We start from the raw sequence: 16,314 nt of genomic DNA on the forward strand, positions 1-16,314 counted from the left end.
TAGCTTCGATTTTGATCTCTGTATCTGACTCTCCAGTCTAAATCTAGCCTCCAGCCTCTTTTTCAGGTTTTTGTCCAACATTTCCACCTACCAGCAGAATATTTTCATTTGCATGTTCTTCCACTGCCTCAGACTCAGTATATCTAAAATGTAACTTAGAATTTTCTTTCAAAGCTTGTTCCTTCTTATTTCTTGATTTGCACTAACAGTTACCCCTCCTATTTAAAAAATTTTGGGCATCTGTGACTTCTTGCATATATCATTTTCCTTTTTCCCCACTACTCCTACTTTAGGCAAAGTTCTTATTGCCCAATTGTGATTTTTGCATTATGTGTTCAGTCATCTTTCAACCATCTTAAACACCAGTCATGTATATCTTATTACAACATGGCTCTCATTATCTCTCTCACCTGTTGAGTACAGCCATCTGTTCCATCTTTACCCACAGCCCGTGACCTCACAGTGGGCTCACTCCCTCATCCTCCTCGAAATTTTCTCTTGTTCAAATCTATGAAAAGGATTACATTCAAGGCCCCACAGACATATAACATCTTAAACCTCTTCCTGGCATTGTTCCCAGCCATGTCTTAGCTTAGAAAACTACCTGAAGTGGTTTCTCCTCCGGAATTCCTGTAGCACTTATTAGCTACACACCTTAGCTTTGAATTTGCAAAAGCTATCTTCTGTTATCTCTTCAAGTGGCCCGCCTTTATACAATGGTCTCTTTGGCAGATATGAAGCCTATTTTTTTATTCCCCAAGTATTTAGAATACTGACTTTTATATAATAGATTTCTCTGATTCTAATAAATCCTAAGAATAGAAATATTTTTCCAACATACTAGCATCATATTATAGTTTATAGTATAAAATTTTACCATTCCAAATAGAATAACAAATTTTGTGTTTAAAAGGAAATCTGCTTCACAGCAGGCCTGCCAAGCCAACAAAAGTAGTGTTGCTCCATAGAGGAAAAGATTTAGGCTAGAAATTTGGAGACTGTCGCTGGTCACTGTCATTATTGTCACTTCACCTCTGTAAGCCTCATTTCTTCACCTGTAAAATGCAAGATGTTTTAAGCAGTCTTTTGACCCTGTTAGGACTATATCAAGATCAGTTAATTCAGTTTAGAGAAGGACCCTGTTATATTATACACATATATAATATATACATAATATGCTATGTATACTATATACATATAGAACAAATCACTTTTGTTATAAAATAGTACACAGATCAAGTTTTTTAAAAATACAGAAAAAATATATACCTCTAAGTCTAAGAAATACTGAATTTTGAAATCTGAAGTAGCCCTGTTTACCTGTAACCTCATGGGAGATTTTCTTCTGGAAGAGACGTAACAGAAGTGCACCTGCTGTATTTACCCTGCTAGTCTTAAGAAAAAGTGGTGGCAACTATTTAAAGACTTAGATAATTTTATAATTGTGAATGTGCTTGCACTTCTGTAAGATAAAAGCAGGTTTCCTGGAAAATTAGGGTTGTCTTCATTTATATACATTGATTTAGCCCTATTGAACAAGAATTTCTATTTCCTTATTTGAGTTGTCAAGTTGTCTATACTAAATCCCAGGCAATAGGGTTTTATAGGAAAAGTCTCCCTGTGACTAAGCACTAGAGTAGATAATGTAACAATTTGTTTTCCTTCTGGAATGCATTTTAAACCAGGAAGAGAAGTTTCTGTCCTACTTGAAGCCAGCTTCACTCGCCTCCCGGGCGAAAGCTGAGAGGCCTAGGTGTGCCCTGCTCGCAGTTAACTAGTCACGTGGTGGTGGGCCCCGCCCCCCCCGGGCCCGCTTGGCTGTGGCCCCGCCCCCGAGCCCTGGGGTCCGTGCCTGCTGCCTGCGGCTCTCAGAAGCGTCTGCTACGCCGCGGCGAGAGGCATGGGCACGTGGCTGCGGAGGGTGGCCGAGCTCTGGGAAGAAAAGCCCCTTGTGCCTCTGCCTAGCGTCGCTAGGGCGCTGACTCGGTGTGGATTGATTGGAAAGGTTTGAGGGAGTACTTGGGAAGCATGGTGGCACATGATGAGAGTGGAGGTCTCCTACCTATTAAAAGGACCATCCGAGTCCTAGATGTCAATAACCAGTCCTTCAGAGAACAAGAGGTAAGACTTTTAAGAGAAACATTAGGCAAAAGGAATGTTTTCTAACTCCACAGAGCTTTTAAGATTTTTAACAAGGTCTTAACAGTATAATTTTAAACTTTTGATCTTGTTTTTAAAATGTGTGTTCTTGATTTATGTGCAAGCTTGAAATGTGTTTAGGGACTGTGGTCTAAGTTTAAATAGTTTATACATAGCACAGCTTGACTGTACACAGCTTTTATACAAAAAGAAAAAGATTTTAAATGTGTGTTACTCTGGTTACATTTGTCACGTTTCCGATGCTTAATATAGTTGTTTTTTTTTTTAACTTGAATTTATATCATCGAGTCTTAGAAACTACCTTAATGGAGCAAGAGGAAAAGAATCCTGTTCTTGTAAATCAATGCTAGTGAACAAATTGCACCTAAAGTGCAGTCTGACCTGGTGTGCGTTTTTCTTCCATCTGATGAGTTCACTGTATGCCACTTTTTTCTTCAAGACATGTTAGAATATTTAAACCAATGACTCATTATTTTTATCCTCCTTGCTTTGTCTGAAGTCATTGGTTTTTTTTTTAGTCTTTATGAACGTTTACCAATATAAATCAAATTACTTTATGCCATTTTATGTAATCTTGATGTAGTGTTGTGTGATATTCTGTTTATACTATATATTTTAATATATACTACATTGTCACTTATATGCTAGGAATAGTGTTCCTGCATTCAGTTAACTGTGTATCTCTTGATTGTGGTAGTGGTTTCCGTCTCTGTACACATGTCAAAACTTACCTAACTGTGCATTTTAAATATGTAAAGCTTATTGTATACCCCAGCAAAGTTGCTTGTCATGTGTACACATAAACACACCTTTTGGTAGTTAAAATAGCTGCTGTCTTCAGGAGGTACACTTTTATTTGGTGTGGTTTGGCTTTCGTTTTTGTTTCTTGGTTTTGGTCTTTGCCTGTGTGTCTCGGTTTTCTCAAAATGTATAAGCATTTGCTTTGAGTAGAGCAGTAATCCACAGTCACTAGTGTGAATCCTGCAGCTTATCATCTGTTGGGCCCATAGAAACTGGCCTTTGTTTAGTATCAAGCATGAGCTGTGTTTCTGCCTTACCTTTATTTCTAAGTTAAGAAAACTAGGAATGTTGTCAGGGTTTTAGATCTAGTGACACAGCTCTAAATAATTTGAGTATTTCTAGAAAAGGAATACATCCCATGTGATCATAACTTATTTTTATCTTTTTAAAAATAACTTTTATTTTCTTTTGATTTTAAAGTTTTTGCTAAGTAGGAGAGAAGATTATTTATCTATTATAACTCAGAGGAATAGACCCAGGCGCATACTGGTTTTTTTATTCAGTGTCTTGATGTGATTGGTTATAGAAGAGACCCTCCTAAAATATGTTCTGTAACTGGCATCATTAGACGAAAAAGCCTTTCTACAAAACACTGAATTCTCAACAGGATTTTTCCATGTTATTGCGGGATAACCTGAAAAATACTTTAAATTATTCTCAACAATTTTGTTTATAGATGTCCAGAAATTTTTAAGGCATAAAATCTAACTACGAGTGGATTACTAACATTAGTTAATACCCTGATCTGTGGGCAGATTGCTTATAATAATGCATGTGACTGCCTAGCTAACCTAGATAGTCTAATTAAAAATTAACCTAAATTAACAACATAAACTTATGTTAGAGGGTGTTGGACTTTTTTTTCCCTCCAAGTGAACTTTAGCCCTGGTGAAAGGTTCCCTGCAACAGAAAAATCATTGAGCATGTAAAGCTTGTTGGCACTCTTTGTTTATTCCTATGAATTTTTGGATTTTTTTTAAATTTTATGTATTTATTTATTTATTTATTTTTGAGGAAAGTGTGGTTCCAGTATCCATATCTGTTCTTTAAGCTTCTTGAATTTGCCGTAACATGTTTCCAGGACTCCAAGGTAAAAATAAACAATACTAGCAGCGGAACTATGGGTACCTTCCATTTGGTGGTGGTGAGACAGTATGCGCCTATTCCACTCACCCTTCATCGCCTCCAGATGCTGCATCTGACCTATCTAAATACTGTATTAGGAATCTGTTTTGTGACTGCAAATATTTAGATTTTAATAGTCATACCAAGATTATTAAGATAGTTCATGTGGACCTCTAAAGAAAACTACTTTTGGTTTCGGCTCACATGGGCCAATTCCTAACCTGTATTCTGAGAGACACAGATTTTTGTCCCAATCTTGTAGGTGGCCTGTGAATGCCTAATCCATGTCACTTTTCTACGGAAGTTGCATGTATGAGTCTGTTTTCAAATTGTATATGTATCCTGAAATTAGTAGCAGCATTACACCTTTACATTTCATAGTCACACTTTTTGTTATTTTAGTCATTAAAATTGCTCATACTTTTAAAGTATGTATACTAAAAGTTTGTTTTGTATTTGCCAAACATTCTTCACATATGTCCTTTGAGTGAGGCAGGAAAGTTACCACCATTCAGTCCCCAAAAGTATTTGCAAAGTGCCCTCCTCCTTTCTCTCCCTCTCCCATCCTGTATTTCCTGAGTAAGCATCATACTTCCCAAGACATCTTAGATTTGATAAACTCTGAAGAGTAGCATTTCCTTTGTGGAGAACTGAGATTATAGTTGGATTTTTAAAGGACTGTGGAACATATGTAACCACCAAGTACCACTTGGTATTTGGTGTATGCTGCCACCCTAAAGAGACCACATCAACAAAACCCATGTTCGTTTCAGAAGTATGCTTTAGATATATTTACATTCACTTATCTAAATCTAAATTCTGTAGTTTTAAAATATCACATAATTTTGAGTTACCAGGAAGTTAGTAGTTGTACAGTAACTGATCCTATAAAGATAAGAAATTTTTATCGTTAATTTGATTTTATGTGATAAAATAGATATCAAAAATGTATTTCCTGCTAACTAAATTTTCCATTCATATTCATTGGGAAAAGCACCTTTGCAAAGACTTTTAAGTTGAAATTAAATATTGTATTTTCTGGGAAGTCAAATTTGTTATGCATGAAACAAGGAAGAAGAGTTAACCTCTGTTCCCAAAAAGCAGAACAGAACTTTCTGACAACTGCTTTGTTCCAGTGAAATGTCGGCATTTCTGACTCTGTGAGGTAATTCTATCTTCAGTCCAACAGGAGACTCTTTGTGCTGTCTTTACTAAATGGAAAGGAATGCCTGTGCTGGCCCCTGCACACGCGTGTGTCAGTCAGTCAGCACAGATGTACGTGGGGGAGGCATCCACACATGTCCTCAGAAGCACGGCGTGTGCCATCTTACTACATATCGCGAAGGTTTCTTTTGCAGTTCATTTATATTCAAAGTTTTACTTTGGAGTTGATTATTTGATATGAGGGGTTGATCTACAACTCTGCCTCTTAAAGCCTTCAAATTTCTAAATTCTCTTTGATTACCAAGTTTCCTTGGTAGTTCACATTCCTTTCTGATACATTTAGGAGCTTTAATGAGTCTAATTCTTTCTTTGGATATTCAAATTTTTTACATTTCTTTCCAAATAATGTTAACTTTTCCTGTCAGTTTATTCTTAAATTATTAATTTAAAAAAAAAATTTTTTTTACCCAAACCAAAAATGGTCAATATAGTCTTCAGTTATTTAAAGGCATTATTTTTACTCATTTTCTATACCCCTTCCTTTTTATATTACTTTAGTCATGTCAAAGAATTTTTAGAAAAAGTTGCTTCTTCTGTTATTTTTAAATGATGTCTTACTTTTCAGTGATAATTTTAATATAATTTAAAATTATATATCCTCCTGGATTCTCATCAAAATTATTTTGTCAAGTATGCCACAATTGTCAGAGGCACAAAATACAAATAGTTGTGCTCCATAGACATTATAAAGAATAGACCTGCTAGTTTTATGATCTGGCATTCTTCATTTCAGTAACCGTGTGAGTTACCTACTGGTATGCCTCCATTTTTCTAGCGATAAAATCAGAATAATGCAATTTTTATTAAGTTTCAAAATCTTTGAATAAGTGATGTGTTTGCTATATTATTATTTAAAAGCAATAACATGTAGAATCATAACTATTTCTTCTCAATTTGTGTATACCTTTCCTTTAAGTTAATAAATTACTGAGAGAGGATCTAATTATTTATGAATCCCAGTGTTTATGTAGTAAGTGGATCTAATTATTTACGAATCTCAGTGTTTATGTAGTAAATGGAAATATTCCTAAAATATGTTAGTAATGGCTCAAACTTAATATGTGCCGCACTGTTTCAAGCCCTATTATTCATTTAATCTTCACAACAACTTCATAAGAGAAGTGCTGGTATTAGCCCCATTTTACAGATGAGAAAACTGATGCCGAGTATGCCCTAGCAAGTGGTAGAGCCGGGATTTGTGCCCAGTCAGATTTCAGAGCCTGGGTGCTCTTTTAACTCCTCCCTGCCTTGGCTTCACTCTTTTTCAGCCCATTCCAGTGTCAGACATGTTTATTGAAAGGTCATATTTTCTAACGAAAGTGGTTAAGTGGTTAAGAATGAAATGGTATAATGTCTGAGATTTGCTTTAAAATATTTAAGTAGGGACAAAAATGAAACAAATTGTTATACCAGACACTGTGGAGGGCGCTTGATAGACACATGGGATCCATTATGCCATTCTCCACTTTCATGTATGTTCGAAAATTTTCATAACAATAAGACTTTTTAAAAAAAAAAAAGTTATTCTCCACATTAAAAAGTTCTATTGGATTTTAGGATGTAATTTCCTTGTTTGAATTTTAATTTTTCCCCAATGGAAATATTTGGCCTTTCTTATGCACTTATTATTTTTTGAAAAGTTACTGCTACTCAATAGCGTTCTTATTGTTTTGACAATGAAGAACAACTCTTATTTTCATGTTTCTGTATTTTATAATGTATAAAAATTGTTTTGTGAGAGGGCTTTACTTTGTCCAAGTTTCTATGAAATCATTGCCCCTAAACATACATTTAGTGTCATCTGGTTTGTTTTTATAGGAGCCAAGCAATAAAAGAGTTCGACCTCTGGCTCGTGTCACCTCCCTGGCAAGTTTAATCTCTCCTGTAAGAAATGGAGCTGTCAGACGTTTCGGTCAAACAATACAGGTAAAAAGAGAGAAGGAAGAGTCATGTAGTCAGGGGACTTTATAGAAGCCTGGAATTTGTAGTTTTCCTTGAGCTGTACAAACAGGTTTGCATTATTATACTTAAACATAGTTTTCTTTTTGGAATATACTACTAAGGAATATTGTTGCAGAACAATGTGTAACCTCGTTATATTAATTTGCATCTTATATCAATGCATAGTCTTGGCTAGTTTTTATTCCCAAAAACGTAATTTTAGCTGATAAATATTTAAGATTGGTAGGTGGAAACTTGGATAAATTACTGTTTTCTGCATTGAGAAATTCTCAGAACTTTGTCTTTCTTCACTTTAAAAAAAAAGAAAATGGGAATAATTCTGTTCTTCCTAATCTTATTTTCTCTTTTGTTCACCTTTTCTTTTTTAAGTCATTTACCCTTCGTGGTGACCACAGATCCCCAGCCTCTGCCCAGAAGTTTTCTAGCAGGTCAACAGTCCCAACCCCCGCCAAGAGAAGGAGCAGTGCATTGTGGTCAGAGATGCTAGACATCACCACGAAGGAGTCGCTCACCACCAGAGAAATCAAACGGCAGGAGGTATGCTGGCACTCAGCACCAAGACTGTATTTATTGGCCTGCACTTTAAAAAGACCTGTTTTTTAAATACGTGTTTTCCCAAAAGAACAGCAAATTGATACCGATGGCAAAATTAACTTGGATTTTTGTGTTTGAGCAACAATTCCTAATACATGGTGAACAAAACCTAATGATGGATGATGGTCAAATTAAACAACTCTAATAGGGTAAAATTACCAAACATATGGCAACCTTTTATTTGAGATTCCATTCTGAATTACAATTTTCAGACTGAGTTTGGTTTTTAAGTGCCGTTCAAAACATCAAATAATGTGATTATCAGTTGTATATAATTTTCCTTTCTCGAAGGAATGACCTCTGATGTTTGCTGGATGTTTTTAGGCAATATATGAAATGTCCCGAGGTGAACAGGATTTAATTGAGGATCTCAAACTTGCAAGAAAGGTCAGTAAATAACTTTTTATCAGATGCCCTAGTTTTTAAAAATTAAATTTCACAAAATCTAAAGGATAGTTTTCTTAACCTTTAGAAGTAGAAAAATAGAAAATATCTACTGGTGAATACATTTTTTTAGATGGGGTCTAGACATAGCCTCAAATACAAGTATTAGTAAGAGAGTTTATTTGGGGATTAATACATACTAATTTGTTTTATGTATAGCAAACAGAATCCACGCTAGCTTTTATATAATTAAGTCTCTTTGTTTCCAAGTATAGATCCCTCATGTTTTCCTCACATGATCTCTCTGTGACACATTTCTCCCCTCTGACAGGCCTATCATGACCCCATGTTAAAGTTGTCCATCATGTCAGAAGAGGAACTCACGCATATATTTGGTGATCTGGACTCTTACATACCTCTGCATGAAGGTTAGATGTGCAACTTAATTGTCATTAAATCTAAAGAGCAATAACGCACGTAATTTTCGGTCTAAACTTCTAATGTAATGCTGACGTATTTTTTAAATAAACCTGTTAATGGTGTTTATGCTTTTTTATCACTTCAGATTTGTTGACAAGAATAGGAGAAGCAACCAAGCCCGATGGAACAGTGGAGCAGATTGGTCACATTCTCGTGAACTGGGTATGTAGTGAGTTATTGACCCCAGATACAGTTTCTTACAGATGTGCCATGTTGCAGTTTCTGATAAATATGAGATTGATTTGATCCCATAACTCTGTTCTACAAACACATAAGGCATTAAAACTAAACAAGTTTACAGTGACATAAGAAATTACAGTCTGTCTAAAAAAAAAAAAACAAAAAACTTCATTAATGCTATAGGTTGATTTGTGTTGCAAATATGTTCCTGCTTGGATAGAATTGCCACATTATGTGTGATTATCCGTTGCATTCTTTCATGTATGTTTCAGTGCGTGCCAGATGCTGGGCACTGTTCGAGGAGGAGTCGCTGGGAGTCAATGATGAAAGGCAGTCTCTGCCTTTATAGCCTAGTGAAGGGATAGCCAAGCACATAAACAGTCTCAGGGCTGGTGGCAAATGGAGGACACTCAAGTGTCCTGAGAGCACAGACTGCCGGCGTCTGAGGTTGGAGGGGAGTAGAAGTCATGAGTCTTCACTTGGATTTAGCCAAATTACAAAACTTTGAAGAGCATTTTGATGATTGCTAAAATAGTATTCAACTTCCATTATTATCTGCCAGAAAATGTCCACAGCTTGTTAAAACTCTCAAGAATAGCTGTACATTTTGTGTTTCATGTTTGCAGGCTTGTTAATGCGCTCAGTTGTAACAGGAACACATCATACCTTTTCTTTTGTTACTCTTCAGTTGCCGCGCTTGAATGCCTACAGAGGCTACTGTAGTAACCAGCTGGCAGCCAAAGCTCTTCTTGATCAAAAGAAACAGGATCCAAGAGTCCAAGACTTCCTCCAGCGATGTCTTGAGTCTCCCTTCAGTCGAAAACTAGATCTTTGGAGTTTCCTAGATATCCCTCGAAGTCGCCTAGTCAAATACCCTTTACTGTTGAAAGAAATTCTTAAACACACTCCAAAAGAGCACCCTGATGTTCAGCTCCTGGAGGATGCTGTAAGTAGTCCCTTAAGTGATTGTTTTCCTTTCTAAGTTTATGCATTAGGCTGCTGTAGAACGTTGTCTTCTGAAGATGCTGCTTCACATCAGCACAGTGAATTGTTTTGTTGTTTTAAGTACCCAGTGCATTAGTACACTGTGCACTAAGCAATAAGGAGATGTGAGTGCTGGACTTCGCACATTTTATATCTTAAGGGACAGGATTCTCATCTGATCTCACCTTTTCACCTTTGAACAAATCACTCAATTTGGCTAGGACTGTTTCTTGATCTATAAAATGAACAGACTGACAGAATTAACTGATTTCCGGAGTCCCTTCAAGCTTTAAAGTTCTTCCATTCCATATGACATTTTTGCCCTGCGGGAAGCAGGATGAGTTAATAAACTGAAGCTGCTCTGTCAATTTTATTTATCATTTTCAGATATCGATAATACAGGGAGTCCTCTCTGATATCAACTTGAAGAAAGGTGAATCCGAGTGCCAATATTACATTGACAAGCTGGAGTACCTGGATGAAAAGCAGAGGGACCCCAGAATCGAAGCGAGCAAAGTGCTGCTGTGCCACGGGGAGCTGCGGAGCAAGAGTGGACATGTAGGTGACTTCATGAGCGGCCTTCCCTCTGCCCCTTTAACTTTCACACGTTCATTATGAAGCAAGCTGGTAAGGGTAAAGTCATGACATGGTAAAAGAAGGTTGCCGATTTTAATTTTATATTACCAGCTTGATAAAGCCAACATTTGGTTTCTTTGACTACAGAATAAATAAGATGCCTTAAATGTCTCCGTGGAGAATCAGTAATACTTTATTTTTTAGTTTTGAAGCATAAATCAACTTGTTTGGCCAGGGGTTTCTTTCTAAATACGATATTAGTTCCAAAATGTTTAATAAAAAAAATCCTTCGAAAAACTTTTAAGAGTTTATCTTATGCTTATGGAAGTGGTTTTTAGCATTACATAACAAATTTCTGAAGCAGATTGAATGAATGCAAATTTATTTTTAAAATGCTAATTATAAAAGTACCTGCTAGAACTAAGTACAGTCATGGAATGGTATTTTTGTTTCATCATGCATTTTCAAAAACCCAATTTGTAAGTTGGAGTTTTGTTTAAAAAATTTGAAATCTGACATCTCTGATTTTTCCCTCATGAGGGAAAAATTTATAGTTATAAATTTGTGTGGGACAAAATAGAACCATTAATATTTTACCAGCTTGCATTTGTAATCCCTACTTTGTGTTAGAAAACTGTGGTATACAACACTAGTGTTTCAAGTCAATGCTACTACTAATAGGTCTTTGTGATGCAGAGCATTCACTTAGCTGCTGCTTAATCTGATATTCCATACCAGTAAGAAATGTTTTTTTTATTCTGAGATTGGAAAAACTTTCCAAATAGAACATGCATAGCCTTGAAATCACCATCTTTATGATTACTAGATTTGTCACTTAGTAAGAGAGATCTTCAAAAAATAAATCTGATGAAATTAATAATATCAAGTTATTTTAGCAATATATTTCAGTCACTTAAAAACACAAGTTTCATATTTAGAAAGAGTTTGTTTCCCATTTCTCCAGAAACTTTACATTTTCCTGTTTCAAGACATCTTGGTTCTGACTCGGCCCGTCACACGGAACGAACGGCACTCTTACCAGGTTTACCGGCAGCCAATCCCAGTCCAGGAGCTGGTCCTAGAAGACCTGCAGGATGGAGATGTGAGAATGGGAGGCTCTTTTCGAGGGGCTTTCAGCAACTCAGAGAAAGGTAAAATGCAGGCCTTAAAATAATGTAAAGAAATAGAAACTCAGAACTGAAGTGAATTTAGTTTTTGCCTTTAAGAATTCTAGAGATGAAATGGCTCCATTGTCCTATACTTGTCACACCCATTGAGTTGTCCAGGCCTTCCCAGCTCAAACACTTACAGGTGTATCTAAGAAATAATGCATAGGCTTATGTATTCACATTGACATAAATAAATTGCCATAAATTCACAGTCATGTTAAGATTGTATGACCACTTTGTCTGGAATAAACCTTTTTTTAGCCTGATTTCTTTTTTTTTGTTTTCAGCTAAAAATATCTTTAGAATTCGCTTCCACGACCCATCTCCAGGCCAGTCTCACACTCTGCAAGCCAATGACGTATTCCACAAGCAGCAGTGGTTCAACTGTATTCGGGCGGCCATTGCCCCCTTCCGGTCGGCAGGCAGTCCGCCTGAGCTGCAGGGCCTGCCAGAGCTGCACGAAGAGTGTGAGGGGAACCACCCCTCTGCGAGGAAGCTCCCAGCCCAGAGGAGGGCATCTACAGTTTCCAGTGTTACTCAGGTAGAAGTTGACGAAAACACTTACAAATGTGGCTCTGGCATGGAGATGGCAGAGGACAGCAAGAGCTTAAAGACACACCAGACACAGCCCGGCATCCGAAGAGCGAGGGACAAAGCCCGGTCTGGTGGCAAACGGAAAGAGACTTTGGTGTAGAGAAGGCTCTGTGTGTTAACTGGTGGAGAGACTGTTTGTTTATAAATGTGTACAGTTTTGTTTTCTTGTAAGGGGAGCATTATAGGATTACCTTATACCAGTTGTAACATTTTCATTGTTTTTGGTTGTTCCTTTTTCTTTTTTTAATGGCAGCTAAAGATATACAGATTACTGTTAAATTGCCTTTTTTTAAAAAAAGATATTTTCTTGAATTATTTAGAACATGTAAGTCTGGTATTTTTAATCAAACAAAATATTTATGAAATGGGTTTTCTCTTAATTCTGGATTCATCATGGCTTTCTGATACCAATTGTAATATTTACAATATTCACCAGAACTTAGAATTTTGCAAATACTGGAATTCTGCCAGTGTTTCTTTGATAAGCCTTGCATGCAAAATTTGAAATTTTAACATTGGCACCCAGAACCTACATGGAATGTATGTCTGGAGTATTTCAAACTTTACGTTGAAACATAATTTCCTTGGAAAACAAACCATAAGCCTGAGGAGGTTTTTAATTTTATCAACTGGAATGCTTTATATTAGTTTGTTTTTCACTGTACATTCCTCATTTTACATTCATTTAACCTGCCGATTATTTAATTTTTTTTATTGTAAAGTAGTTTTTAGCATTTGCTTTTATTTTTTTACTTTGATGCCTTTTCAGATTGGCATGTCTCTAAAGTATTTTTCTTCCTGATTAAAAATGTGTGTGTATGTGTGTGTGTATATGTATATATTTTTTTAATCACATTAACTTTACCAAGTGAAACCAAGCCATACTGTGTTTGAGCCAATTAAGAAAATTGCCATTTTTAAAGTGTAGCATTTCAGGGTAAAGATCCATAAAATGACTTGATGTATTCTAGACTACTGAAAGAAAACCACTTCAAAGATTTTGTTGAAAGTTTTAGTGTTGTCTGAAAAGCAAGAGGGAAGGTGATTGGTAGTGAGCTAAAAGAAAAAGAGAGAAAAAGAGAGTAGTTTTGTCTTCAGGTAAAATGTCTGGTTGTGCCAGACGTTTCACAAGTGTGAAAGGAGATAGGAGAAGCTCAACTTGAGGGCATGTAGTAAGTTGTAGAAGGCTCGAGGGGACGTGGACTTATTTGCCTTGGTTTGCAATACCTGCAAATAATGAGTTTGAAAAGAAACAGTGAAATGTGTTAAAAATTTGACCATATTAGATAAATTTTGATGGATTTATTCATAAGATGGAAAAAGACTGGTGAATCTTTTATTACAAAATGTTTCTGTTAAAATGGGATATCATCTTTGAAAGGGGGGAGGAGGAGTAAAAACCCGATTATAATGGTGATCAATTCAAGTCAGTGTTGACTATTCTGTGAAATATATTTGGCCAGTGGAAATGATAATCAGAAAAGACTGTAAATAGAGCCATCCAAATGATTTCTCTGTACAAATGAATGATACTATTAAAAAAAAAAAAAAGCACACACATAATCACCCTGAAGGTTTCTTGCCTGGTGGCTATATTGGGGGCATTTGGCAAAATATGCTGGTGTGGCAAAGGAGGTAATGGTAAGCCTCACAAAAGTTAGTAGAAATTGTAGTTAAACCTTTGAAATTCATTGATGAATCAGTGAAAGGTAGGTAAGTCTTGTGTTAGGAAATCTTTTAAGAACATGGTGTAATCAGACACAGCAATTGTATTGAAGATAACTGAACACCTGTTACTTTCTGGATAGGATAGTAAGGGTAGTGGCAAAGCATCCTGATTAATTTCAGATTTTAATTTAAGTACCTCAGGTTCTTGTCTTTGGAAATTCACATTAAAAAGTGTATATTACACCAATGATTGTGATCTGCAACACCAGAAAGCAAGATTTCTAATCATTTCTAGAGGTGTTGTGTAGAATAGTTACTCCAGAGTTAACCTTGATCAGCTCCTGGCATTTAAGAAGCAAGTAGTAGTTCAATTGTTGTTAATGGAATGATGTTTTATTTAAAACTGTATCTTCCTTTGGTTCCCTCAAGGGTCAAAATAAGATCCAGTATCTAAGTCAATATATTTAAATGAATATTCTTCAGAAATAGCGCCTGTGTTTGAGAGCAGTCAGTGATTTAGCCCATTAGTTCTCAAACCTCTTCGGGCATCACAATCCCCAGAGGTGCTTAAAGAAAAAAAAAAAAGTAACTGGGCCTCACCCCTGACATCCCCCCTGCAGCCCCAGACACACCATGTTACTGAGTCCAGATTGTGGGGCGTCGGGTAGAGGGCTGACTGGCTGTGTGCAAGCATCCCTCCTAGCAATTCCGGTGCTGTGAATTCCTCGTATCAGCACTGAGTATTCACTCATCTAGCCAGCCCGCTTTGGGTAACTGATAGATAGTCAACATACAGCCACCATATTCCTAGTTTTTGCCTTAACCTGTTCCGAGTCAGAGCTGAAGAGAGTCTAATTTCCCTGCCTTTTTACCTTTCTCCAGTGGGTGTGCTTATATATTTTCAGCAAAGAATAGTCTCTGCCCTGCAAATCTTCTTAAACTTCATGGTCCTTCTCAGGATGTGTGCACGCACAGTGGTAAGGGAAACGGGTCATCCTGTTAGCTGTCCGTGGATCACGGGTAAATCACCCTGGGATCTGTCAGGACACAACTGACCCATCAGATGTGTTCAGCGACTTGTGGTAGCTGGGTCTACTTTGTATTTAATGCTTCTCTCAGTATGGAGACAGCACGATATTTGTTTCAAATATATATGGCTATAATGCTAGTAATTAATTGTACAAGCATCAGAAAATGCCTAGTTAAGGCCCCCATCTGTAAATGTTGATGACGGAGGCAGAAAGACCTAAAGTGGCAATGTTACAGTTTGTCTTCATCATACTCCCCACTTTAAATTCCTGCCTATCCCTAGAGCTGAAACTGGCTAAGAAGTAGAAGTATACACTTAGGAGTCGTGGGGGTTCAAAGTAGATGATATCTCAGCCTTCAAACGGACTTTAATTTTTTTTTTTTTTTGGAGACAGAGTTTTGCTCTTGTTTCCCAAGCTGGAGTGCAATGGCGCAAACTCAGCTCACTGCAGCCCCACCTCCTGGGTTCAAGTGATGCTCCTGCCTCAGCCTCCCAAGCAGCTGAAATTACTGGTGCGTGCCACCACACCTGGCTCATTTTGTATTTTCAATAGAGACAGGGTTTCACCATGTTGACCAGTCTGGTCTTGAACTCCTGACCTTAGGTGATAAGCCCACCTTGGCCTCCCAAAGTGCTGGGATTACAGGCGTGAGTTATTGTGCCTGGCCCAAATGGGCTTTTTAAAATTGGCATGAGACAACACTGATGAAAGAGTAATAGCCCTTTGTCCACGCAGTCTAACTCGGGTGGGAGGAATGTCCTCAAAAATAAATCTCCCTAGACCCAGAGAAGTTTTCATTTTTTCTGCACTCGGCAAACCCCAGGACCAACAGCAAGACTGAAAACTTCTCCCAGATGGACGGTTACTCGAGTCCACTTGTACTTACACTTAGAGCATGCGTATTTGAGATTCTAATAAAAGCTCTGGACCCTCTCCCCAGGAAAATGTGTGTACATCTACCACATGACTTCGGAGCTTCGGGGGTATTCCCCAGACCTCCCTGTGAATGCAAAGTTGAGATCCTGTTGTCTGTCCTGACCAGGACTCCAGGGAACCTGCTGGGGAGCACGGATTCACTTTGTTCCTATGGGTTCTCCATGCACTGACATCACATTTGTTACATAAAGAGTCAAAAACATTAATCTTTCACATTTCTCACTGGTCTGCTAAGTCACACTTGTGACACGTTCGGCTGTGCTGAATATGTTTCTTTGGGATAATATAAAAATATCAAGTATGCTTTTGTAAAGTAGTTTCAATTTGATACCACATAGCCTTAGCTTCAGAATACTTCCCTCTTCTAAGACCTGTTCACGCAAGAAACGTGCCTGTTTTCTTAGAAGCTGGGCTGCTCGTGAGACGGATGAATGCAGACCTGAGTG

General features: G+C 37.3%; 1 protein-coding gene across 2 annotated transcripts in view; it reads left to right on the top strand.

The window, feature by feature from the left end:
• NET1 (neuroepithelial cell transforming 1) overlaps positions 1–13,311 on the top strand; it is a 42,839-nt gene extending 29,528 nt beyond the window's left edge. Inside the window, exons 1-10 of one of the 2 annotated variants that reach the window (XM_005564553.4) lie at positions 1,871–2,121; positions 7,129–7,236; positions 7,642–7,809; positions 8,191–8,253; positions 8,582–8,678; positions 8,816–8,892; positions 9,599–9,856; positions 10,282–10,452; positions 11,435–11,621; positions 11,927–13,311. In XM_005564553.4, coding sequence (XP_005564610.3) covers positions 2,029–2,121; positions 7,129–7,236; positions 7,642–7,809; positions 8,191–8,253; positions 8,582–8,678; positions 8,816–8,892; positions 9,599–9,856; positions 10,282–10,452; positions 11,435–11,621; positions 11,927–12,333 — 1,629 coding nt within the window. In that variant the 5' untranslated portion in view covers positions 1,871–2,028 and the 3' untranslated portion in view covers positions 12,334–13,311. Of the gene's footprint in view, positions 1–1,870; positions 2,122–7,128; positions 7,237–7,641; positions 7,810–8,190; positions 8,254–8,581; positions 8,679–8,815; positions 8,893–9,598; positions 9,857–10,281; positions 10,453–11,434; positions 11,622–11,926 lie in introns of those variants that run through there. The other variant, XM_005564552.3, reaches the window with a different exon arrangement.
• The last annotated feature ends 3,003 nt before the right edge of the window (positions 13,312–16,314 follow it).

This window comes from Macaca fascicularis, chromosome 9 (assembly GCF_037993035.2).
Source record: "Macaca fascicularis isolate 582-1 chromosome 9, T2T-MFA8v1.1".
Lineage (NCBI taxonomy): Eukaryota > Metazoa > Chordata > Mammalia > Primates > Cercopithecidae > Macaca > Macaca fascicularis.